Raw genomic sequence first — 26,716 nt, 5'->3', positions numbered from 1 at the left:
CGCGTCCGCAGACCGAGAAGTCCCTTTCTATTCCTGCTTTTAGTATTTAGCCCTTTGTACTTTCCTGTTCTTATTAGGTATTCCGGAGTTAGAGCTATGTAGTATTGATCTTAGCTTGTGATTCGTGGGTTTCCAGGTCTTGGATTTATGTATTGGAATTGAGAGTTAAACATGGTGTAAGCCGAGCGGCCCATTTAAACACTGTTACTATTTTATTTCTGTTTTAAATTGTTTACTTTCGCATATTTTGGTTTTTCTTCTACAAATTAGGCTTATCTATTCGTAAAGACTAGATGCCATCACGATGGTTCACGGAGGGCGACCTGGGGTCGTGACAAGTTGGTATCAGAGCTCTAGGTTCATAGGATTCATGTATCACAAGCCGGTTTATTAGAGTCTCGTTGATCAGTACAGAGACGTCTGTACTTATTTACAAGAGGCTATGTAACTATTAGGAAAATTTCCACTTCATTTGATTCCTTGTCGTGTGATATTTTGACATCACAATTCTAAACTTCTGTCTTCTATTCTCTTATAGATGGAGTGGACACGTGCTACCCGAGATGATCAGGCACCCACACTCCCTACTGCAGTCTTCAAAGGCCGGGGCCGGGGTAGAGGCCGAGGACGAGCATGTGGTGCAGCCAGACCACCTGCGCGAGCTGCCACTAAGGTACCACTAGCAGTTCCAGCCTGAGTCCAGACACCTGACACGCCTACTGCTATAACTACTCTAGCTCTTCAGGAGACTCTGACACAGTTCATGAGCATGTACACCACTCTGGCTAGGGCCGTGCATTTGGATCGGATATCCAAAATCCGATCCGATCCGTTCAATTTCAGATTTCGAATTTTCGGATATTTGGATCGGATTCGGATTTGATTTATTAAAATTTCGGATTTTCGAATTGGATTTGGATTTGTATAGTTTGAACCTGATCCGATCCGAAATCCGAATTTATTAAGGGAAGTATAAATACTAATTTTATTTTTAGGGTTAGGTCTTATTTCATTCTCGTTCTTTTCTCACAAGTCACAGCCTTATCTGAGACTTAGAATCCACCCACACCCAGAGACTGCTGCTCATTTCACGCCTCAAGCTGCTCCTGCTCGTCGCTTCCTCTATCTCTTCTCTGTGTTCCGGCGACCGGCGACCGCACTGGTGAGACACTAAAACTCACTCCTTCTCTCTCGTTCTCTCTCTCTTTCTCCCCCTTCTTAGAGCTTAAAGGAAGTGTTTGTTCTCTTTTATTTCTTGGATAAAATTGATGAAATAAATTGGGGGTTTCACTCTTGACTTTCTTAAACAGAAATAGACCATACTGTACTACTATTTTGAATCCGATTTTACTTTTAATTTTTTGTTTTGTTTCGTAGATGGAAGATGAGGTAGAGATGGTGAATAAAGTTCAAGCTCTTGTAAAATGTGGTGAAAGTGGTGCTTCAAATGATTCCACAACCAACGTCGAATCTGAATCTGGTTCGAAGAAAAGAAAAACCATGAAAGAAAGATTAGTGGCTTGGCGACACTTCAGTAAGTTCACTGATGACGAGGGTGTTAAAAAAGCGAAATGCAAGTACTGTCTAGAAGAATATGTAGCTAACACCAAAAACAGTGGTACAAGCAATTTGCTATCACATCTTCTCAAGTGTCCGAACAATCCCCACAAGCCGGAGACAAGCCAGACAAAATTAGCTTTTCAACCGAAAGGTCAAACAGGTGATGTCTCACTTATCCCTTGGAAATTTGATCAAGAGGCATGTAGGAGGGCTTTAGCTCGTATGATAATTATAGATGAACAACCCTTCATTTCTGTTGAAAAGGATGGATTTAGAGACTTCGTGAGAGCTCTTCAACTTTTATTTCATATTCGATCTCGTACTACTATGACTAGAGATTGTCTTGAGATTTACCATGATGAAAGACTTGCTTTGAAGTCAATTTTTAAAGAATCAAAACAGAGAATTTGTATTATGACTGATACATGGACATCAATTCAAAGAATTAACTATATATGTGTTACAGCACATTACATTGACAAGAATTGGAATTTGCATAAAAAGATATTAAATTATTGTCCAATTACTAGTCACAAAGGTCAAGATTTAGCTAGTGGTGTTGCTAAGTGTTTACTTGAATGGGGAGTGGATAAAGTATTTACTGTGACAGTTGATAATGCAAGTTCTAACGATGTCATGGTTAAAGAATTATCCAAACAATTTACTAAATGGAACACTAACTTGATGGAAGGTAAGCATGTTCATGTTAGATGTATGGCTCACATCATCAATCAGTTGTTCAAGATGGGTTGAGAGAAGGGAGTGTGTCTGTGGAACGAATAAGACAAGCTGTTAGGTACATTAGACAATCTCCAGCAAGATGGAAGAAGTTTAAAGAATGTTGTGATCTCGATAGGATAACTTCTAAAAAATCATTGTGCTTGGATATTCCTACTAGGTGGAACTCCACATATTTGATGTTGAAGTTTGCTACAATTTATGAGGAAGCCTTTACAAAATATTGTGATATTGATTATGGTTTGATGTCATGTATTTCTAACTGTATTTGTGAGGATGGACAGCCTGCAGATCCACTTTTAAGTACTGATTGGGATAGTGTAAGACGTATTGTGAAGTTTCTTGAAATATTTTATGAACTCACCTTGAAGGTATCAGGTACACTTTATATTACGTCTAATGTGCACTTTCTTGAGATATGTATTGTTGGTTCTTCTTTGAAAGAGTTGATGCAAAGTGAAGATGCTACCTTGAAAGAAATGACAAATAATATGAAAGAGAAGTTTGATAAGTATTGGGGGGATCCACAAAAGATGAACAAAATGATTTTTATTTCATGTGTGTTCGATCCACGCCACAAGTTTCAATCTCTTTCGTTTGCCCTTGCTGCCATGTTTGGAGAAACAATAGGTGTGAAAATACAAATTGAGGTGAAGACATACATGGAATCTTTGTTCAATGTGTATGCAAAGAAGAATGGTGGTTCTGGTTCATCTCCATCTTCTCCATCTTCCGGTTCATGTCCATCTTCTCCATCTTCCCCTGGTTCATGTCCATCTTCTCCAACTTCATCTACTTCTTCATCATCGCTTTCAAAATTCATGTTAGATTTAAAGAAGCATAAGAAGGGTGAAGGAATTGATTCTAAAACAAAGTTAGATAAATATTTGGGTGAAGATGTTGAAGAAAACTTTGGAAATTTTAAAATTCTGGGGTGGTGGAAGTTGAATTCACCTAGATTTCCCGCACTTGCTGAGATGGCACGTGATGTGCTAGCCATTCCTATTTCTAGTGTTGCCTCAGAATCAGCCTTTAGTACCGGTCCTTGCATACTTGATCCATTTAGGAGTTTATTGACTCCTAGATTGGTTCAAGCTCTTGTGTGTGTCCAATATTGGCTTGGGAACGAATCAACAACTCCGGTTAAAATTGAAGAAGATTTAGATAATCTTGAACAACTTGAAGCGGGTAAGACTATCTTATTTCTTCAATTACTTTACTTGTGTTTAATGTATACTTATGTTATGTTTCTTTAGATTATTTTTAAACTAATTTATTCTATTACTATCTTATTCTACTGACTTTATTAATACCGGAAGAGAGCCTTGCATCGTCGACATGTAGAAGGTAGGATTTCATTTCCCAGACTTTAGTAATTCTGCTTTTATCCAAATGAATTGATACATTTGGGTGCTGATATTGCTTTATGAGAAAGTATATCTGGTGTTTAGTAGTATGTTCAATCTAACAACATTTATGGTGTTCATCAGTTTTATGACTTTATCCAGTATATGATTTGAGAGTGAAGTTTCTAAGATTATATGATTTTCTTACAAATAACTTTTGGTGGCAGATTACTAACCATTTATGTTTACTTGAAGGAATTACTTTGATTTGTTTCATTTGCGAAATCTTTGTATGGTAATATGAGTATATTATCCAAAAAATGTATATGTTGCTTTCCTATTTGTATGGTAATATGTGGACTTTGCTGAATACATTTGAGAAAACATATAAAGGGCTTGTGCCCGTATCACCATATACCACACCAAGTATTTGAAATGCTAGATCAAGAGTAGCCAAAAGAGGCATTTGCTAATATGTCATTTGCTAAGGTATTTCTTCCAAATTGATACTTTGTTCTGTTGGAATGGATATTGCAACATGCTTACATACTTTGTTCTGTTGTACAATTGTAGTGTGTTTGAAGTTTGAGAAATGTTCTGCCCAGTATTAGGCTGAATGGCTGATGCGTGGAAATTGCTTGTACCACTGTTTCTCTCATTTACTTAGGGCTGTGATTTACTGATCCTCTCATTTTTGACAAGTGCAGTATTGCAGAACTTGAAAGTGTGCCAAGAATTAGGATTGAGTGCGATGGCCATAGAAGTTGGAACTTGGAACTCTTTTGTGTAGTCTATTAAGGAATTCTGGTTGAGGATTTCAGTTCATTAGACATATATTTGAGATTTCAGTATATTTTTTTTTGTTATGAAGATTGTGTTTTGTTTATGTAATGGATTCTATCACAAGAATTAGGATTTGTAGCTTTCCTTTTCTTGTTGAATTATAATTATTAACTATGTGTATGTCAATGAGGACTGATGTTCGAGAACTTTGTTCACAAGAATTAGAACTATAGAGATGACCAAGAACTATGTGGATTAGGACTGATGTTCACAAGAATTAGAACTATGTTAAATTGAACTGTTGTTTATGTTAATTTTGTTCTGTTATGAACTGTTGAATCCAATCCAAAAATCCGATCACCAAACCGATCCGAAATTATGCAATCCGATCCAATCCGATATAATTTGGATCGGATTCGGATTGCATTTTGTGGAATCCGAAATACGAAATTTCAATCCGAAATGTGCTAAATCCGATCCGATCCGATCCATGCACAACCCTAACTCTGGCTCAGGCAGGGTTGTTTCCCCTTACTGCAGCTACATCTCAGGCCGGGGGAGGAGCACAGACTCCCACCGCCCGCACTTCTGAGCAGCGAGTGCATGTTGAGCAGGTCCCTGAGATTATTCTTGTACCGCCTGCAGTGCCAGTTCAGCTCAAGGACAGGGCAGCGACTTCCGAGGAGGAGCAACTGAGGCTTGAGAGGTTCAAGAGGTACAGACCTCCTGTATTCAGTGGTCTAGCATCAGAGGATGCTCTGGGATTTCTAGATGAGAGTTACCGCATTCTCCGTACCATGGGTATATCAGGATCGAGCGGGGTTTCCTTCACTACTTTGCAGCTTTGATGAGCCACCTCCGAGTGGTGGCGCACCTATGAGTTAGACAGTCCGGATGAGGCTGCTTTGCTAACTTGGACTCAGTTTTCAGATCTATTCCTGAGAGAGTATGTTCCTTAGAGCCTCAGGGATGCATGGCGCATAGAGTTTGAGCATTTGCGCCAGGGTGCTATGACTATCTCAGAGTATGTTGTCCGTTACACCAGTTTGGCTAGGCATGCACCAGCCTTGGTTTCTACTATTCGTGAGAGGGTTCGCCGATTTATTGAGGGCCTTATTCCCAGCATCAGGTCTAGCATGGCTCGTGAGTTGGAGATGGATATTTCTTATCAGCAGGTGGTGAGCATTGCTAGGAGGATTGAGGGTATGCATGCTAGGGAGAGAGAGGAGAGGGAGGCCAAGAGGTCTCGAGAGTCGGGCCATTATTCTGGTGCCCGTACCCCAGCTGCAGGTCGTCATGGTAGGGGTTATATGAGTCATCCTATTTATTCAGCTCTTCTAGCGGTCATTAGTGCTCCAGCTCCTCCTAGGCCTCAGGAGCCTTATTATGCACCTCCGGTTTCTAGCACGTCTCTTGTGCGGAGTGCTTTCAGAGGTCAGTCCAGCAGACCTGGTCCGAGCCAATCACAGCCGCCACGTCCTCCCAAATCTTGTTTTGAGTGTGGTGACACATGCCACATGGTGAGGGATTGCACTAGACTTAGGAGGAGTGCACCTCCACAGACTTTTCAGCCACAACATGCCCCGTAGAGTTCAAAGGCTATGATTATAGCTCCAGTTGCTACCCTACCTACTCAGCCAACTAGAGGTAGAGGCGGGGAGGTAGAGGTCGCCCTAGAGGGGGAGGCTAGGCTAGATACTATGCCCTTCCCGCCCTTACCGAGGTTGTTGCCTCCGATTCTGTCATTACAGGTATTATATTGGTTTGCCACAGAGATGCATCGGTTCTATTTGATCCAGGCTCTACTTACTCTTATGTTTCTTCTTATTTTGCTCAGTATTTGGGTGTATCTCGGGATTCTTTGAGTTCCCCTGTTTATGTTTCTACTCCTGTGAGAGATTCTCTTGTTGTGGACTGCGTCTATCTATCGTGTTTGGTTGCTCTTAGTAGTTTTGAGACCAGAGCCAATTTATTGTTGCTCAGCATGGTAGATTTTGATATTATCTTAGGCATGGATTGGTTGTTGCCCCATTATGCTATTCTTGATTGTCACGCCAAAATCGTAACGCTTGCTATGCCAGGTATATCACGTGTTGAGTGGAAATGTACTTTAGATCACACTCCCAGTAGAGTTATTTCTTTTCTTAAAGCTTAGCGTATGGTTGAGAAGGGGTGTGATGCGTATTTAGCTTATGTGAGAGATGTCAGTATTGATACCCCTTCAGTTGATTCAGTTCTAGTAGTACGGGATTTTCCCGATGTGTTTCCAGCTGATCTTCCAGGCATGCCGCCTGATAGAGACATTGATTTTGGCATTGATCTATTACTGGGCACTCAGCCCATTTTTATTCCTCCATATCGTATGAATCCTCCTGAGTTAAAGAAGTTGAAAGATTAGTTGCAGGAATTTCTTGATAAGGGTTTTATTCGGCCCAGTGTATCACCTTGGGGTGCTCCTGTCTTGTTTGTGAAGAAAAAAGATGGTTCCATGCGTCTGTGTATTGATTATCGCCAGTTGAACAAGGTTACAGTGAAGAACCGTTATCCTTTGCCTCGTATTGATGATCTGTTTGACCAGTTTCAGGGCGCATGGGTGTTTTCTAAGATTGATTTGCACTCAGGTTACCATCAGTTGAAGATTCAGGAGCCAGATATCCCGAAGACTACTTTCAGGACTCAGTATGGTCATTAAAATTTCCTTGTTATGTCATTTGGGCTGACCAATGCCCCAGCAGCCTTCATGCATTTGATGCACAGTGTGTTCCAGTCGTATCTTGACTCATTCGTCATTGTCTTTATTGATGATATTCTGGTGTATTCTTGGAGTTGGGAAGATCATGAGCAGCACCTGAGGACTGTGCTTCAGACTCTGAGAGAGAAGAAGTTATATGCTAAGTTCTCGAAATGTGAGTTTTGGTTGGATTTAGTGGCATTATTAGGCCACGTGGTATAGAGTAAGGGCATTCAGGTGGATCCAAAGAAAATAGAGGCCATGCAGAGTTGGCCCAGACCATCCTCACCTACAGAGATCCGCAGTTTCCTTGGTTTGGCGGGTTACTACGGTCATTTTGTGGAGGGGTTTTCATCGATTGCGGCCCCTATGACCAGGTTGACCAAGAAGGGTGCACCGTTCCAGTGGACGGAGGAGTGTGAGGCGAGCTTTCAGAAGCTCAAAACAGCTTTGACCACAACCCCAATTTTGATATTGCCTACAGGTTCGGGGTCTTATATGGTCTATTGTGATGCCTTGAGGGTTGGCCTCGGAACGGTGTTGATGCAGGACGGTAGGGTGATTGCCTACATGTCCAGACAATTGAAGATACATGAGAAGAACTACCCTATTCACGACCTTGAGTTAGCTGCCATTGTTCACGCCCTGAAGATTTGGTGCCATTACTTATACGGTGTGCCTTGTGAGATTTATACTGACCATCGGAGCTTGCAGCACTTGTTCAAGTAAAAGGATCTAAATTTGCGCCAGATGAGGTGGTTAGAGTTGCTGAAGGACTATGACATCACTATTTTGTATCACCCGAGCAAGGCCAATGTGGTGGCTGATGCTTTGAGTCGCCGGGTGGAGAGTTTGGGGAGTTTGGCTTATTTACCAGTATCGGAGAGGCCTATGACGATGGATATTCAGGCCTTAGCTAGCTTGTTTGTGAGATTGGATCTTTCGGAGCCTAGTCGGGTTCTAGCTTGCGTGGTTTCTCGGTCTTCCTTATTTGACCGTATCAAGGAGCGGCAGTATGATAACCCTTATTTGCTTGTCCTCAAGGACAAGGTTCAACACATTGATTCCAGAGATGTGACTATTGGTGATGATGGGGTATTGAGGATGCAGGGTCAGATTTGTGTACCAAATGTTGATGGGCTTCGGGAGTTGATTCTGGAAGAGGCCCATAGCTCGTGGTATTCCATTCATCCGGGTGTCGTAAAGATGTATCAGGATTTGAGGCAGCACTACTGGTGGAGGCGGATGAAGAAGGATATAGTTGGATTTGTAGCTCGGTGCCTCAACTGTCAGCAGGTGAAGTATGAGCACTAGAGACCGGGTGGGTTGCTTCAGCAGATAGAGATTCGGGAGTGGAAGTGGGAGCGAATCACCATGGACTTTGTAGTTGGGCTCCCACGGGCTTTGAAGAAGTATGATACTATTTGGATGATTGTGGATCGGCTGACCAAGTCCGCTCACTTTATCTTGTGTGTACTACTTATTACTCAGAGTGGCTGGCGGAGATCTATATCTGGGAGATTGTTCGTCTGCATGGTATTTCGGTTTTCATCATTTCAGATAGAGGTACCCAGTTCACATCACGGTTCTGGAGAGTTGTTCAGCATGAGTTAGGTACTCGAGTAGAGTTGAGTACAACATTTCACCCTCAGATGGACGGACAGTCCGAGTGCACTATTCATATTCTTGAGGATATGCTCCGTGCATGTGTGATTGAGTTTGGAGGGTCTTGGGATCAGTTCTTGCCATTGGTGGAGTTTGCTTACAATAATAGCTATCAGTCCAGTATTCAGATGCCACCGTATGAGGCTTTATATGGGACACGGTGTAGATCCCCGGTGGGTTGGTTTGAGCTGGGTGAGGCCAGATTGTTAGGCACAGACCTGGTTCAGGATGCTTTGGAGAAGGGTAAGGTGATTCAGGATAGACTCCGCACAGCCTAGTCCATACAGAAGAGTTACGCAGACCGAAAGGTTCGTGATGTTTCCTATATGGTTGGAGAGAGGGTTCTGCTTCGGGTTTCGCCTATGAAGGGAGTCATGAGATTCGGGAAGAAAGGGAAGTTGAGTCCAAGATTTATTAGCCCTTTTGAGATATTATGGCTTGTTGGGGAGGTTGCTTATGAGCTTGCCTTACCTCCCAGCTTGGCCGGAGTCCATCCGGTATTTCATATTTCGATGCTCCGGAAGTATTACGGTGATCCGTCACACGCGTTGGATTTTATTTCAGTCCAGTTGGAAAAGGATCTATCCTATGTTGAGGAGCCAGTGGCAATATTGGACAGGCAGTTAGAAAGCTGAGGTCAAAGAACATTGCTTCGGTAAAGGTTTAGTGGCGGGGCCAACCGGTCGAGGAGGCGACCTGGGAAACCGAGCAGGATATGGAACAGTGTGAAGAAGGACTCGGAATAGAAGTCTGATCGTTCCGTTAGCTCTATTGTGTGATTCCGGGGTTAGGAGCATGTTCAGATTGTGTTTGAAGGTTCGTAGCTAATTTAGGCATGAAATGCCGAAAGTTGAATTTTTGAAGTTCTCGGTTCGATAGTGAGATTTTGATTCGAGGGTCAGAATGGAATTCCGAAAGTTGCAGTAGTTCCGTATTGTTTAATGTGACGTGTGTGAAAAATTTCAGGTCATTCAGACGAGGTTTGATAGACTTTTAGATCGAAAGCGTATTTTGAGGAAATCTGGAATTCTTAGGCTTAAATACTTGGTTAATTCGAGTTTTCGATGTTGTTTTAAGTGTTTTAAGGATTGATACAAGTTTGAATAAGGTATTAGGTGAATAACATATTGTTTCGATGCGGAAGCTGACATTTAAATGAAAGTCGCAGATGCGACGTAGTTTCTGAAGAAGCGGGACAGCAGATGCGGTCCCAGGGCCGCAAATGCGAGAGTCGCTGGGCAGAACATATAAATAGTTGCCTTTGCGATTTTGAGCTATTCTTTCACCATTTTCATCTGGGTTTGAAGCTTTTGAGAGAGATTTTTTAGGAAAACAAAGGGGAATCGCTTGGAAGTAACATCCTTGACTTCATAACTCGTTTTTATGTGATTAAAGACCTAATTAGTGGTGAGAAATTTGAGAAAAATGATTAATTAGGGCTTGAGTTTAAGAGGCCTTTAAATGAGGATTTGAGGGGTTATTTGGACTCTCATTTCAGCGTTCTTGTTATGTATAGACTCGTGAGAGTATGAGGTTTCTGAAAATGTAAATTTCATCCGATTCCGAGATGTGGGCCTAAGGAGCATTTTGGTCATTTTACATAATTTCGCGTATTAGCTTAGACTTTAATTGTAGAATCAGTTACTTGAAGTGTTATTTACATCATGCTATTGAATTGAATAGATTTGGGCCATTTGGAGTCGAGTACTCGTGGCAAAGACGTGGTGTCGGGTTGATTTTGAGTTGGTTCGAGGTAAATGGCTTGTCTAACCTTGTGTGGGGGACCTTCCCCTTAGGATATGATATATTTGATAATTGAAATGCCTTGTACGTGAGGTGACGAGCGCGTACTTGAGCTAATTGTTGAAAATCCGATTTTTCCTTAAGTATTTCAATGAGTTCCTTTTTTCCTGTTTTATTCTACTTGTGAATTTCGCCTGTTGCTAGTTTAGGGAAGTATGTTTAGTTGACTTAATTGCCTATTTGCTTAAACTGCCTTAATTGCATTACGTGAAGCATGTTAGGCTAGAATTTACGGTTTACTTAGTTCGAAATTTGCATTTAATTTAATATTCTTGTGTTGCTGCTGAGTGTTTTAATTTGGGACTACGGGACGGCATCCCGGGAAATCCCATATACGTATTTATGATCTGGACTGAGGTGCGGGATACCAAGAGATTCCTGGCACATAGATTGAGGATACTGAGAGATCCTCGGGATACCAAGAGATCCCTAGTATATATTGAGGATACCAAGAGATCCTCGGGATACCAAGAGATCCCTAGTATATATTGAGGATACCAAGAGATCCTCGGGATACTAAGAGATCCCCGGTTATTATCCTTGTTGTGAGTGGTATTTCCTTGTGATTTGTCTTTATTTCTGTTTCCGTTAATGTACTCTTATTATACTGTATAGATTCTTATTATAGATTCTCAATTTTACTGCTTATCTTATCCTGTCATTTTATTATTTATTAACCTCAGTAGGGCCCTGTCCGTCCTCGTCACTACCCAACCGAGGTTAGGCTTGCACTTACTGAGTACCACTATGGTGTACTCATGCCTCTTCTGCGCATGTTTTTCATGTGCAGATCAAAGTACTGCTACTCAGGCCTATCGACTTTGAGGTACATCTGCCGCATCCGCAGACCGAGAAGTCCCTTTCTATTCCTGCTTTTAGTATTTAGCCCTTTTGTACTTTTCTGTTCTTATTAGGCATTCCAGAGTTAGAGCTATGTAGTATTGATCTTAGCTTGTGATTCATGGGTTTCCGGGTTTTGAATTTATGTATTGGTATTGAGAGTTAAACATGGTGTAATCCGAGCGGCACATTTAAACACTGTTACTATTTTATTTCTGTTTTAAATTGTTTACTTCCGTAAATTTTGGTTTTTTTTTCGTAAATTAGGCTTACCTAGTCGTAGAGACTAGGTGCCATCACGATGGTTCACGGAGGGCGAGCCGGGGTCATGAAATGAATGATTTTATTATTACATAATATTTTAATTTTTTTGATGCAATAAAATAAAAGTTAAATGATCATTAAAAAAATTATCCCTCAATTATTTTGTGTCCTTGGGGTTAAAAAAGCACGGGCTAGCCAGTTTTCGGACTGGTCATTCAAAAATAGCCAGCATTTGCCAAGTCATTGAAACATAGCCTCTATTTTGTTGCAACAGAGACCAGTCCAACATAATATACTGAAATTCGGTGCACCCGTGTATGAACTTCCAGCATATTATGCTGGACCGGTATACTTTGCTAGCTTTAGTATAATATACTGGAGTTCCAGTATACTTTGCTGGAACTCCAGTATATTTCCAATATAATATACTGGATTTCTAGTATATTATGCTGGAGTATTTTTCGGATTTTGAACAACGTTTTCGTTCTGATTTACCTTTACATGAAAAATGGCTAAATTTCGATGACTTTTGAAACTGTGGCTATTTTTGAATGACCACTTGTAAATCTGGCTATTTTTGAATTTCTCTCGTCCTTGGGACCTCGGCCCATACCCACCATCCACATTAAGGGTTTATTTTGGAATGCCACCATGCAATTAGATTTGGGTGTAATTATATAGCTTTGGCATGTTTGTCTAACCAAGTAATTATCTGGTCAGCATGTAATTGAGTGTAATTGAGGAGATGTAATTACACTCTTCAATTCTCAAGAGAGGGCCGAGAATTGCTAGTAATTACATGGTGTAAGTACAAGGTTATTTTATGAATCTTTTTTCTTTTCTTTTAAATTTACTTTTTATTTCTATTTTTTCTTTTTAATTTATTTTATTTTAACTTTTTAAATTCTTTTTTTTTCAAATATTATTATTTTTACATTATTTAACATTTATTTCCTTATTTCTTATTTTTCTTCCTTTACTTCACGTGTTTCTACATAATTTTTCATATTTTATTTATTTTTAAAATTATTTTTCTTTATTTTTTTTATTACACCTAGCTATGTTACTATTATTTTAATTTTTTTTAAAAAAATTATATCTTGTAATCTTAGAAAAATTAAGTCATCCACAAACTTGATTTATAATGACTGATGTCATTAAAGTTGAACTTTGTTATTGGATGAGGTTATATGTAAATTTAACTATATTAAACTTATATATTAATTTTTAATATTTAAATAATATTCTCATTTTTCAATATTTATGTTTTGTGGTTCCATATTTATTTTTCTTTATTTTCTTCATTTAGCATAATTGTGCTATTATTCTAGTTTTAAAACTACACCTCCTAATATTAGAAACAATGAATAAACTTGGTATATAATGAGTGATGTTATTAAAGTAGAATCTCATTGTTGAATGAGGTTATAGACTTATGTTTTCCTTTTCTTATGAATTATATTTACTTAAATTATGTTGAAATTTATTTATGCTATGTTGTAATTTTACATAAGAGTAGTACATTAATTTTGTTTTTAGATTATGAATTTATATTATAATTTCGGTTCTATTTTATTTGCTTTAACAGTATTGACTTATTAATTCAGATTGCATGTCATTCATTTTTCAGTTAGAATTGATAGATAATTTTTTCATAAAATATTGATTAATGTTGTGACATTATATTTATAAATATTAATCTTTTTATCAAGCATACAATCGATGATGTTCTTACAAAATATGTACTTTCAGTTTTTATAATTAATTAAAGTCAAATATTATTAATTTAAAAAATATATGCCAATTAGTTTTACAATATTAATTATAAATATATAATTAGTAATTAATATATTTTGAAGAAACAATATGTGTCTCAAATGTTAAGTTTAATATTGGTTATAAAGGTATATATTTGTTAAATCAACCTTTAATTTTTGATAATTAATTTATATTTAAAATTTAATCTAATTGTGTAATTACACTTATGCAATCAATCAATATACTTGTAATTACATTATGACAAACAACGTGTCATCATAATTACAATACTGTATAATCATTAGGCCGTATAATTACTACCTTAGTAATTACACCAATTCTAATTATTTGGTGACTTTTCAAACCGACCCTAATTAGCTTGCCGAAAATTACATTTATTGTTCGATATTCTTTTTTTTTTGTTAAAAGGGATATTGTATATATATACTAGTTAATAAAAGGAACCACATTAGGGACATTACTGGGGTATCGCAAAGATCCCATAGTTGCAATATTTTGCATAATTGTATTTAAGTTACAACCCACAAAAGACCTAACTAGTTCAGTTTCTAGGATGTCTGCCCAAAATACATCATTGACAAACATCGGAAGAACTGATAATGTCATAGATTTGTTCAAAAACATCTCTTTTGCTGCTTCCTTGGCCAAAGCATCAGCTACTCTGTTCTGCTCCCGGTAGATATGCCTCACTACCACACTACCCATCCTTTGGATGATTGACCTCCATTCACAAATTAGAGGGTCAAAAATCAGATTTCCATTCAAAAGTATATTGATTGTTTCAGCTGAATCAGTGTTTATTTTTAGTGGAACTAGATGGTTTTGCTCCGCCAGTTGTAGACCCCGTATGAGGGCCTGAACTTCTGCCCTTGTATTTGTTGTTTGGGGGATATTGTCCATGTAGCCCAATATCCAGTCGTTGTGGTTTCTGAATATTTCCCCTGAACCTCCTATTCCTGGGTTCCCCCTTGCTGCTCCATCTGTATTCAGTTTGTTCCAGAGGTTCCCATTTTAACATGATCTGGTGAGTTACCTTTGTTAAGTCATTGTAACGACCCGACCGGTCGTTTTGAGCTATAGCACGTTGTTCCACAGTTTGGGGCCATAAGCAGCTTCACTTCAGGTATTATGACTTGTGCACACGGTCGGAGTTGAATTTCGGGAAGTTCGGAGCTGATTTGGAAAGAGAATTCTCATTTCGGAAGCTTTAAGTTGAAAGAATTGACTAAGGTTGGATTTTTGAGTAAACGACCTTGGATTCAGGATTTGAAGGTTCCAGCAGGTTCATATGATGATTTCAAACTTGGGCATATGTCTGGGTCGGGTTTTGGAAGACCCGGGAGCATTTTAGCACCTATTGCAGAAGTTAGCATTTTTGGAAGAATTCCATAAGTTTGTGTTAAAGTGCATTTCAGTGTTATCGATGTCCGCTTGAGATTCTGAGTCTGGGAATAGCTCTGTATGGTGATTCTAGTATTGAGAGCGTGATCGGAAGTTAATTTGGAGGTTTGTAGGTCATTTTGGAGTCATTTGGCTAAAGATAGAAATTTGAAGGTTTTTGAGAAGTTTGACCGGAAGTGGACGTTTTGATATCGGGGTCGGAATCCAATTTCGGAAGTTGGAGTAGGTCCGTAATGTCAAATATGACTTGTTGCAAAATGTGAGGTCAATCGAATATGATTTGATAGGTTTCATCATCGAATGTAGAAGTTTGAAATTCTAAAGTTCCTTAAGCTTGGAGTGGGGGTCGATTCATGATTTTAGCTTTGTTTGATATGATTTGAGGGCTCGAGCAAGTCCGTAATGTGTTTTGGGACTGGTTGGTATGATTGGTTGGGGTTTCGGGGGCCTCGGGTGGATTTCGAATGGTTAACAGATCAATTTTTTAAATTGAAAGAGGAAGTGCAATAGCTGTCTTCTGGTGTAACCGCATCTGCGAGGCTTGGGCCACAAGTGCGGGGCCGCAGAAGTGTCCAGGAGAGCCGCAAATGCGATTTTGGGCTGAAAGTGTAAGGACCGAAGATGCAGTCATCTCGCCGCAGAAGCGGGACCGTACCTGCAGGAATTGAGGCGCAGAAGTGGAAAGAGGAGCCCGGAGAGAAACCGCAGGAGCGGTAGAGGAGCCGCACCTGCGGAACCGCAGAAGCGATTGTGTGACCGCAGGTGCGGAATTGCTGGAGGCAGTAAGGTTCTTTTAAATCGGGAGTTGGGTTCATTTCAACCCCATTTCTTCCATTGGAGCCGATTTTGGAGCAACTTTGAGGTTCCATTTTCACCACCAAGCATGAGGTAAGTGGTTTATGCTAGTTTTGAATTAAATACATGATTGTATATGGATTTGAGCATGAAAATTTGTGGAAAACTTGAGGTTTGAGGGAAAACCTAGAAAATTGGTATTCTTGGATTTTGACCACAATTTTGGGCATGAAATTAAGAGTAAATTACATATTTGAGTTCGTGAGGTTATGGGTAAACTTTATCTTCGAAAAATTTCGAAATCCGGGCACGTGGCCCGATGGCGATTTTGTCAACTTTTCGATCGGGATTCAAAATTTTTATAAATCGGATTGTAATGAGTAATTGAACATATACTAATGGATTTGCATAATTATTGGCTAGTTTTGGAGCATTTAACATCGATTCGAGTCTCCGGAAGGGCGTGGAATGTCGGTTGTGGATCTTTGGAGCGAGACGAGTCTCCTTTCTAACCTTGTAAGAGGAAACTATCCCCATAGGTGAAATAATTGGTTATGTGCTTCTATTTGTGGGGGCTACATACGCACGAGGTGACGAGAGTCCGTGCGTAGCTACTATTATATGTAAGTCCGGGTAGTCTAGGATCCAAAAATATGCTATACTTGAAATATCCATAATTTTGTTGGCAGTTGAATTGCTTAAATCTTATCAAATTGGTAAATGAATTTCTAAAAGGATTAAACTTCATTTCTTAAATGTCTAAAAGAGAATAGGCTTTTATTTGGATAAACGTTCCCCGATAAATTCTTAATTTGCTGTTTGAGCATGTATTTCTATGTGTACCTACGTCGCATGTATGATTCGCGAGCAGGGTATTTGTTTATTTATGTTGACTCCATCGCATGTATGATTCGCGAGCGGGGTAATAGATGTATCTATGGTTCGGACCATTCGACCCTCGGCGGTGCACATTTTACATTTATGTTGGATCAGGCCGTACGACCTTGGCATGATATGCGCATGCTTGGATTGTTGCTTGAGATTTATAAATGTTGATAATTGCCCTTCCTGGCCAGTGATAAATTGATAAAGATAATAAAAAGTAAATCCTTAGAAATCCTTTATTATTTGAGAAGTTGTTTACCTGCTATCCGGCTTTATGAGTTTATAATTGCTTTATAAAATCCATGATCACCTCCCATTTTTACAGATATTATTATTGGACCACTAGTAAGTGTCGAAGTCGACCTCTCGTCTCTACTTCTTCTAGATTAGACGGGATATTCATTGGGTACACATTGTTTTCGTACTCATACTACACTTGCTATGCATTTTTGTTGCACAGGCACCTGCATCTCTAGTGGCCTAGTGGGCGTAGCAGCATGGTTAATACGGAGACTTAGGTGAGTTGCACTTCTTGAGACGACCCGCAGCTAGCAGAGTCTCTTTCAGATTATTGTGATTACTTTCTGTCCAATATTGTATTCCGGACGGTTGTTGTATTACATTATTTCCTAGAAATTGCTCATGTACTTGTGACACCGGGTTCTGGGATGATTATGAGGTATTCTATATTTACTTCCAACATTCTTTTATTTATTTTTCTGCAAAGATTATCTTTTACTAGCTGAATTGAAGGAAATTTTCAATTTTCAAAATTATTAAGATAAGAATTAAATCAAGCATTTATGGTCGGCTTGCCTGACAGCGGTGTCTGGTGCCATCACGACCTGGATGTTGGAATTTGGGTCGTGACAGTCATTCTTTGTAAGCATAAGGTACTCAGTTGCTTTTGAGATTGTGTTATTGACATTGATGTGCTCTTTCTTTTTATTGAACACATCGTTGTTTCTTGTTAGCCAATTATGCCACAGACAAAGGGGAATGAGGTTGTCCCAACAGATGTAGTTGTTGTAAGGGACAATTTTGAGAGAGTTCCATGTTGATATCCACTGGTGGCTATTGAAGACTGGGTGATTATTTGAACTATTTTCTGTGGATTTGGATAGAATGTCATTCCAGAAATGGACAGCATTGGGACATTCAAAGAAAATATGGGCAACGTCTTCCTGGTCATTGTTACAGTAGTGGCATTAGGGGACACAATTGATTCTAATAGAGTGGAGGAAGCTCCTAGTTGGAAGTCTCATATGGGTTAGGTGCCAGATAAAGTATTTGATTTTGTTGGGGGCTTGAAGCTTCCAGAACCATTTAAAGGGGGCTTCTTCCCCAAAACAGAGACTGGTTGTAGTCCTGCTTAGGAAGGAGTAAGCAGAGCTATTTGAGAACTGGTCATTAGGAGTCAAATCCCATATAAGATTATCATCCTTAGTTGTAACAGGGGGAATGAACACAGAGTTCAATAGGTTCAGAATACTTGGGGGAATGTTAATGGACAAGGTTGATGTGTCCCAATTGCCCAGGTTGTGGATTGAGCTAACCTTGGCCTCAAGGTCATTTTGGGTTAATGGTCCTTCTATCATATGTCTGATTGCTGGCTGATTAGGGATCCAAGTGTCATTCAAGAAACTGACCCTATTTTCTTTGTTGACTATCCATCTGCTTGCTTTGTTGCATATCTCTCAGCCCTTTAGAATACCATTCCAGGTTGGAGATTTTGGGTGTTTAGGGTGTCTAAATGATGTAACTGGTCTAGACATGTTGCAATGTTTGTGAATGAGCACTCTAACCCAAAGACTATTGGTATTCTTATATGTTATCCATGCCAGATTTGTGAGTAAAGCTTTGTTCTCGATACTAGCCTTTTGGAGCCCTAGCCTTCCCTCAGCCTTGGTCTTAGTGACTACCTCCCACTTGATCAGGTGCAACTTCTTCCTTTCAGGGGTGGTGCCCCAAAGGAAGTTTCTCTGAATTCTATCAATCTGATTGGTGATTTTGGTGGGTAGATTTATGTATTGCATAACATGACTTGGAATGCTGTTCAAAGAGGTTTTGGCCAGGACTGTTCTCCCAGCCATGTTGAGGCATTTAGTTTTCCACCAGCCATCTTGGATTGCATGTTGTCAATAATGAATTGGAAGTCTGCAGCTGATTGTTTTTTTGTGGAGAATGGGAAATCCTGGGTATTTTTCAAAGGATGTTGTGTGCCCGATGGACAAATAATTGGTGAGGTGCTGTATGACATCTTGAGTGATGTTTGAAGAAACAGGACTCTTGATTTAGTGAGATATATCTTTTGTCCTGACTGCTCATTGAAGTTCTACAATATTGAAAGAATGGTATTGCAGTTCCTGTCATTGGCTTTAGCAAAGAGGGTGAGGTCATCCGCAAAGAATATGTGGGATATTTTTGTTCCAGACCTACTTATACTTATGGGGTGCCATTGGTTATGTAGTACTGCCTTATCAATGGATCTTGATAGTCTTTCCATGTACGCAATGAATAGGTAGGGAGACATAGGGTCGCCCTGCCTAATGCCTCTTGATGGTTTGAAAGACTCTGTTTTTCCCTCATTGGCAAGAATGGAAATGGAGGATGTACTAATGCATGACATGATGAGTTTGGATAAGCCCTTGGGGAAAATTGAAAGCAGCTAGAGTGTCTCTAATAAAGGACCATTCTAGCCTATCAAAGGCCTTCTCTAGGTCTATTTTTAGGATCATGTTGCCACTCTTCCCCCTCATTTTCCTGAAGTGAGTGATATACTCTTGGACAATGATAGCATTGTCATAGGCTCTCCTATTAGAGAGAAAGCTTGCTTGGCTTGGCCCAATGATGTGGGGTAGAATAGACTTTATCCTGTTCACAATGATTTTTGTGACTGACTTGTCGATGGTATTACAAAGTCTAATGGGCCTGAAGTTCTTTAGCATTGAAGCTTGGGGGAATTTAAGCTTTAGGCACAGTAGAGTTTGGTTCATGGTGCTATCCATAGAGCTTGTGGAGAAGCATTTTTGGCAAAAGTTTGTGACATAGTCCCCTACTATATCCCAATACTTTTGGTAGAAGAAGGGGTGAAGGCCATCCGGGCCAGGAGATTTGAAGGGTTCATGGGAGAAGAATGCCCTTTTAATCTCACTCACATGAAGAGGTTTGTCCATAAAAGCTCTTTGGCTTTGGGACAGAATGAGTTCCATGGTGGAGTGGTCTGTGGCATCCCAAGGGGCTTCAGTGTGGGAAGTTGTGTATAGATCAGTAAAGAAGCCCACAATAGCTGAATGGATGTCCTTTTGGTCATGAAGCCAATTTTCATTCTCTTCTTTAAGGGAGAGGATTTTGTTCCTCCTTCTTCTATTGAGGGTGGATGTGTGAAAGAATCTAGTGCTAGCATCACCCTCATTTAGCCAGTTGATTCTAGACTTAAGTTTCCAAAAGTCTTCTTCACTTTTGAGGATTAGGTTGAATTCAGCATTTAGCTCTGTTTCAAGGTGTAACAGGTAACTACTGAATTGGTAGCTAGGAGACTTTTGGATTCCATAGATTCTTGCCAAGAGTCTCTTCTTTTGATGGAAGATGCTTATAGAGATGTCCTAGTTCCACTTGGTTACCAGAGTCTTGAAGCTTTTAGTGGATTGAAGAAGGGTGGAATGGTCAGAGAAGGCCCTATTGATGATGTTGGGGAAGGAAGGGTGGCTAGCTCACATTGACTTAAAACCTGAAGGGCCTTGATGGTTTGTTGTTTGGAGGCCCTACCAAGTTAATTTGCAAAGGGCAGTGGTCTGAGTGGGTCCTAGGGAGGTGAAGTACAGTAGCTTCAGGGTACTGCTCAATCCAGCCTTCATTTGCGAAGCTCCTATCTATTCTTTCCAGAATTAGAGAGGTTTTGTTACTATACCTTTTATTAGTCCAAGTGTATTTGCTTCCTTTATAGCCTAGGTCTATTAGGTTACACTCATTTATACAGTTCCAAAACAGGTTGTTGCGGCTCAGGTTTATGGGGTTACCCCCAAATTTGTCCCTGGCCTTTAGGACTTCGTTGAAGTCTCCTCCTATAAACCAATTTGTTTTTATGTTTTTTGATATTGTGATTAGGTACTCCCATAGGAATTTCCTATTTTCTAAGAGATTACTAGCATAAATAGCAGAGAAAAGCCATGGAGGGTGGTCTGGACTTACCTTCACCATTGCATGGATGCCTTGGGGGGTAGTTTCCACTTTTTCAACAGCCACGAACTCCTTTTTCCACATAAACACAATACCCCCAGATGGGCCTACTGCTAGAAACTGGATGATCATATCGAACTGAAGTTGCTGGGCTAGGGACTGGTGGTCTGCCATCTTCGTTTCAATCAATACAAGCATGGCAGGCTTGTGCATTTTCACCATTTCTAAACAGTGTTGTTTGAACTCGGCATTGTTTCCACCCCTAATATTCCATATGATGTAGTTCAACATTAGAGTTGTGGGTGATTGGTGAGTTCCCTCTTGAGGGCTCTTTGGTCCTTGCAGACCCAACATTTGAGGTAGGGGTGACTTCCTCTTGAGACTCAGGACTTGAGTTAGGTTGAGAAGGGGTTTCATCAGACCGTATGTTTGGGCTGAGACTAGGCTCATTTTACATTTGGTCATTGTTCTGGGGAATAGCACCACTACTATCTCACTGGTATCCGTGCTGAACTCTATCGATATCACTGAGTCCAGGAGAAATGAGTCCGTTCTTGGTATGGCATAGGGTATTTCCCGTTCTTCTGAGGCATTCTTCTTCTTGAGTATCTCCAGGGCTTTGGAGATTCCTTTCTGGATATTCTAAAGAGGTAGAGAATTGCTCTTCCCTTTTGGAGCAGAAGATGATGGGTTGTTTTGGGTTGGCTGGTCGATCGTGACGAAGACCGGCTCCGCTGCTGGGTCCTCTTTTATCAGATCTGGGAAGAAATGTAGGGTTTGGAAGCTCTATAGAATGTGATTGTTGAGAGATTGAGGGTCCGTTAATGGGGAGTTGTTGTCGTTGTTGACCAACGATTGCCATAAGAGAGGTCGAAAGGCTGCCAGTGCTTTGCTTAGTGCTTCCACCGTGACCCTGGCTAGGTGGGATGGGTTTTGCACTATTGGGGTCACCCTCTGATTGGCCAAGGTGAAATTGTAGGAGAGTCCCTACCCTTGCAAAGCAACCTCCAACCAGGAGGCCGGATGGTGGTCCGGTGGTGTTGGTAGGGAGGTGATAATTGTCTGTTGCATTTCTTTTGCCATTTTTTTGTTTCTTTGTCTTGCTACTTTGGGTAACAAGGGGGTGAAGTTAAGGGACTGTCATCCCATCAGAAAACCTTTTGGTGTCACATCTTGGACAGTTGAAGGATTTCTGGGCATCAGAACTAGGGGTGGGATGGTCATTAATTGGGGATCTAATGGAGGTGACGGTTGTAGTCTTTTCATTTGGAAATGGGGAGGGGGGTCCCAGATAGGGCACTCGATTATTGTTGGTGACTGTTGATATTTCTCCATTAGAGGTCGTTTCAGGCATGTTGGTAGGGAAAATGTAGGTTTGTGTGTTTGGGTGGGGAATTGGGTTGTTAGTGGTACCCTTGGTGGAATGTCCGTTTAGGGAAAAGGGATCGGCCCCATTGGGTGTTTCTCCAGTCTCGAGGATTGTGGTCTTGGGAGTTGGGCTAGAGGCCCCTTGGACGTTGGGCTCATGATTGGGGTTAGTGGGGTTGTCAGACGTTAGCCCCACTTTCCTTTTGGCACCTGTACTTGGCTACGTCCGTGGGCCTATTTTCTGACCATATTAGGGCAGATCTTGTGTGTTAGTGGAGTTTTTATTTGGGTCATTGGGCCTCTTTTGGTATTTTGGGCGGGGTATACTTTTTTTGAATTATAACGAAGAGTTTGAGTTTGGAGAAATTTACCTGAATTGGCATCGAACAAATATACTTGTATCTCTTCCGTCTGTGGAGCATGTTGTGGTTTATTCGTTCTACCTTCATTTTTTGCTTGTTGTTTTTGCTTGTCCCTTCTTGCATCTTCTTGGGAATGTGACAGTTTTCCACTCACTTTCCTCAGAAATGACTGCTTTCTTTTGATGATCATCCTGTGGTTCGTGGGTTGTTGTGGGTGTTGGTGCCCTGTACTTGCAAATTTGTGCAGTGTGCCCTATTCTTCCACAAACGATGCACAGAGTCCCCTCTCCTTCGTAGATCACAGCCTGCTTATGGTCCCCTATTATTACTGATGTTTCTACTGGGGTTTCCAGTGGAACTTGAATACAAATACGGGCATATCTTCCCCTTAGGGTAGAGGATGTATATTGGTCTATCTTGAGAAGTTTACCCAGCTTTCTACCAACTTTCTCCGGGATATCCTGGTCATAGAACTCTGTTGGTAGTTGAGGTAGCAGGATCCATATGGCAGTAAAAGTAAGAGTGTCTTCTTGAGGAACAAACTTTGGTTCCCATTTATGTACGGATAGGAAATTTTCAGACATGAACCAGGGGCCTAGGTGTAGAGCCTTAACCATACTTTCTTCTAAACTAAATTTAACTATGTAGAAGTGCCACCCTAGGTCAATCAAGATTAACTGTTCGGATGGCTTCCATAAGTCGTTTAGTTTAGATCTAAGGAGATGGTGAGGCATCTTTCGCTTGAAAACTTTGATAATCATCGAGTAACGCCATAGCGCTCTTTGTCATTTTGTGAGAGTGGAATTGATGTGCTTCCCTTTGTCCAGATCTAGAATTGGCTGGTGGTCGATTTCATAGTAATTTGTTTAGTTGCTCACTGGTTTGTCCAAGAGCATTTACTTATAGAAGTGATGAGGTAATTTTACCTCCATTTAGTTGTGCTTATCTGGGGGTTCCGATGGGAGTGGTGGCTTGATCGAAGGGGGATCCATAGTATGGGAATAGTACTTCCAAGCTAACAGTAGATAGAGAGGCTAAGTTGGGACTCAATTTCGTATTGAAGATTTTATAATAGTTATTATAGAGCTCCTTGTGCAATACATCTATTGTTCGATATTCATTTGCACAAAAGGAGGGCATTTTGTGGTTCCTAGTTAGAGACAGAAGAGAAATTGGTTTGTGTTATTGATAATTGCACGTTTTTCCTTTTACCATTCATCTTGGTCTTTCTTTCCTTAAACCACCATTTCCAACTATAATGGTAATTTAATTGGGGGAAATGAAATAAAGGGAAAATTTAGTCATTGTAGGTCCTACTATCATTTTCAAGACCAGAGGGACCAGATAGTGACATGTCTTTTAATAGGCAACACTTATCGCTTGTGATAATTATCGGCAGACCATTCCCTTTATTTCCTTTTCACGTGCAACCAATTTGAACATTATTTATTTTATTTTTTTCAACAAACTTTATTTCTTTCAATTGAGTAACTTTTTAACACTTATCCGGGCATCTCCAACCCTGCATCATTTTTTTACAGCAAAATGGTGTTGTGACAACCCAGCCAATTATCTTAAAAATTAACGCCTCGATCCTTATTAACTGCTTTTCTCCTGTTTGCTTCCGCTATTTTGATTTGTCAGGATGTTCGATTTTGAGTTTCGGAAAGTTTTGGGATATTTAGTCCCTAAATGAGAGCTCAAGTTTTGGAAATTTGACTGTAGTCGGAACAATGTGAAGACGGCCTCGGAATGGAATTCTGATAGTTCCGTTAGCTTCATTGGGTGATTTCGGGCTTAGGGGCATGTTCGGATTGTGTTTTGGAGGTCCGTAGCTAATTTAGGCTTGAAATGCCGAAAGTCGAATTTTGAAGTTTCCGGTTAGATAGCGAGATTTTGATCCGAGGGTCGGAATGAAATTCCGGAAGTTGGAGTAGCTCCATAGTATTGAATGTGACGTGTGTGCAAAATTTTAGGTCATTCGGATGAGGTTTGATAGACTTTTTGATCGAAAGCATAAATTTAGAGTTTTGGAGTTCTTAGGCTTGAATCCGTGGTTGATTCGTCGTTTCGATGCTGTTTTAGCTGTTCTAAAGATTGGTATAAGTTTGGACAGTGGTATTAGACTTGTTTTTGTTTTTGGTTGAGGTCCCGGGGGCCTCAGGATGATTTCGGATGGTTAATGGAAAGTTTGGAGTTGGAATTTGCAGTTGAAGCTGCTGAGTCTGCTGTCATAACCGCACCTGCGGCTTGGGGACCGCAGGTATGACCCCGCAGAAGTGAAATGAGAGCCGCAGATGAGGAAAAGAGGAAGAAGGACTGGAGTCGCAGATGCGGGTGTGTAGCCGCACCTGCGAGGCCGCAGGTGCGGGAAGAGTATCGCAAAAGCGGAAAGGCGATTTAAATGAGAAGTCGCAGATGCGACCTTGTCTCCACAAAAGCGGGACTGCAGGTGGGGTCCCATGACCGCAGAAGCGAATTAGCTAGGCAGAACATATAAATAGTGTCCTTCGTGAATTTGAGTTATTTTCACCTCTTTTCAAACGGGAAGAAGCCTTGGGGAGCATTTTCAAGGGAGATTTTCAGAGGAATTCATTGGGGCAAGGCCTTTGGTCCTTAAACTCGTTATGGAGGTGATTTTTATCATTATAATCATGAAAATTTAAGAAAAATCAGTGGTAATTTGGGGGTTAGTGCTTGATTAATTAGAGACCTTTGAGTGATGATTTGAGGGACCATTTGAGGTCCGATTTTGGTACTTTTGGTATGAATGAACTCGTGAGAGTATGAGGATTCTAAAAATTTAAATTTTACCCGATTCCGAGACGAGGGTCCGATGGACATTTTGGTCATTTTACCTAATTTCGCGTATTAGCTTAGAATTTCTTTATAAAATCAGTTATTTGAAGTGTTATTTACATTATGAAATTAAATTGAATAGATTTTGGATATTTGGAGTCGAGTACTCGTGGCAAGAGCATGATTTCGGATTGATTTGAGCTGGTTCGAGGTAAGTGGCTTGCCTAACCTTGTGTGGGGGACATTTCCCTTAGAATTTGGTATTTGTGGTAATTGAAATACCTTGTATGTGAGGTGATGAGTGCGTACTTGTGGTAGTTGTTGAAAATGATATTTTCACTAGAGTAGCTTTAATTGTGTTTTCCTTTCCTGCTTATTCTACTTGAAATTTAAGCCTGCTGTTAGCTTAGAGAAGCATGTTTAATTGACTTAATTGCCTTATTGCTTGAACTGCCTTATTTGAATTATGTGAAGCATGTTAGGTTAGAATTACCTGCTTTACTTTGGTACGAAATTGAGTTTAGTTGAGTATTCTTTGTGTTATGGTTGTGTGTTTTACTTTGGGACTATGGGATGGCATCCCGGGAGATCTCCTGTACGTATTTCATGATTTGAGTTGAGGTGCGGGATACCGAGAGATCCCCAACACGTATATTGAGGATACTAAGAGATCTCTAGCATATATTGAGGATACCAAGATTTCCTCGGGATACCTAAGAGATCCCTAGCATATATTGAGGATACCAAGAGATTCTCGGGATACCAAGAGATCCCTGACATATATTGAGAGTACTAAGAGATCCTCGGGATACTGAGAGATCCCCGGTTATTATCCTTGTGAAGAGTGGTATTCTTGGTGATTGTTTTTGCCTCTGTTTCAGTTGTAGTTATCCTTATTATCATGTATTAATTCTTATTGTTATTTTTCAACTGTACTGCTTTATCTTATACTGTCGCACCTTATATTTCATTTAATCTCAGTAGGGCCCTGACCTTCCTCGTCACTATCCGACCGAGGTTAGGCTTGACACTTACTGAGTACCGCTGTAGTGTACTCATGCCCTTTCTGTGCATGTTTTTTATGTGCAGATCCAGGTACCTCCACTTACACTTATCATGCTTGAGACGAGGCATTTGTAGAGACTCCGAGGTATATCTGCCGCGTTCGCAGACCGAAGAGTTCCTTTCTACTCTCCCTTTTAAGTATTAGCCCTTCTGTATTTTCTTTCCTTTGTTAGATATTCTGGAGTTAGATACTTGTAGACATTTAAAGGATTGTGATATTGAGATTTCGGATTTTGGGAAAAGTATTTAGTTTTCAAGAGTTGATATTGTGTATGCCGAGCGACACTTTTAAACACTGTTTTATTCACTATTTTGGTTTTTATTATTTCTTCCGCAAATTAGTTTATTTCCGC

General features: G+C 40.3%; 3 protein-coding genes across 3 annotated transcripts; 1 reads left to right on the top strand and 2 right to left on the bottom strand.

The window, feature by feature from the left end:
- The first annotated feature begins 1,377 nt into the window (after positions 1-1,377).
- Positions 1,378-18,299, top strand: LOC107768734 (zinc finger BED domain-containing protein RICESLEEPER 1-like). Its single transcript, XM_075223901.1, has 7 exons — positions 1,378-2,251; positions 2,296-3,486; positions 16,916-16,935; positions 17,565-17,618; positions 17,715-17,859; positions 18,047-18,128; positions 18,212-18,299. Exons 1-7 carry the CDS (start codon positions 1,378-1,380, stop codon positions 18,297-18,299), a joined length of 2,454 nt encoding a protein of 817 aa, XP_075080002.1.
- Positions 18,300-20,313: 2,014 nt separating this feature from the next.
- Positions 20,314-21,123, bottom strand: LOC107759646 (uncharacterized). Its single transcript, XM_016577631.2, has one exon. It carries the CDS (start codon positions 21,121-21,123, stop codon positions 20,314-20,316), a length of 810 nt encoding a protein of 269 aa, XP_016433117.2.
- A 1,459-nt stretch (positions 21,124-22,582) lies between these two features.
- On the bottom strand, positions 22,583-23,233 carry LOC142165322 (uncharacterized protein At4g02000-like). The gene has a single exon (XM_075223900.1). It carries the CDS (start codon positions 23,231-23,233, stop codon positions 22,583-22,585), a length of 651 nt encoding a protein of 216 aa, XP_075080001.1.
- Positions 23,234-26,716: the final 3,483 nt, after the last annotated feature.

Source organism: Nicotiana tabacum, chromosome 10 (assembly GCF_000715075.1).
Source record: "Nicotiana tabacum cultivar K326 chromosome 10, ASM71507v2, whole genome shotgun sequence".
Taxonomy (NCBI): Eukaryota; Viridiplantae; Streptophyta; class Magnoliopsida; order Solanales; family Solanaceae; genus Nicotiana; species Nicotiana tabacum.
Note: the sequence above shows the minus strand (reverse complement) of the source record. Positions and strands in the feature narration are given on the sequence as shown.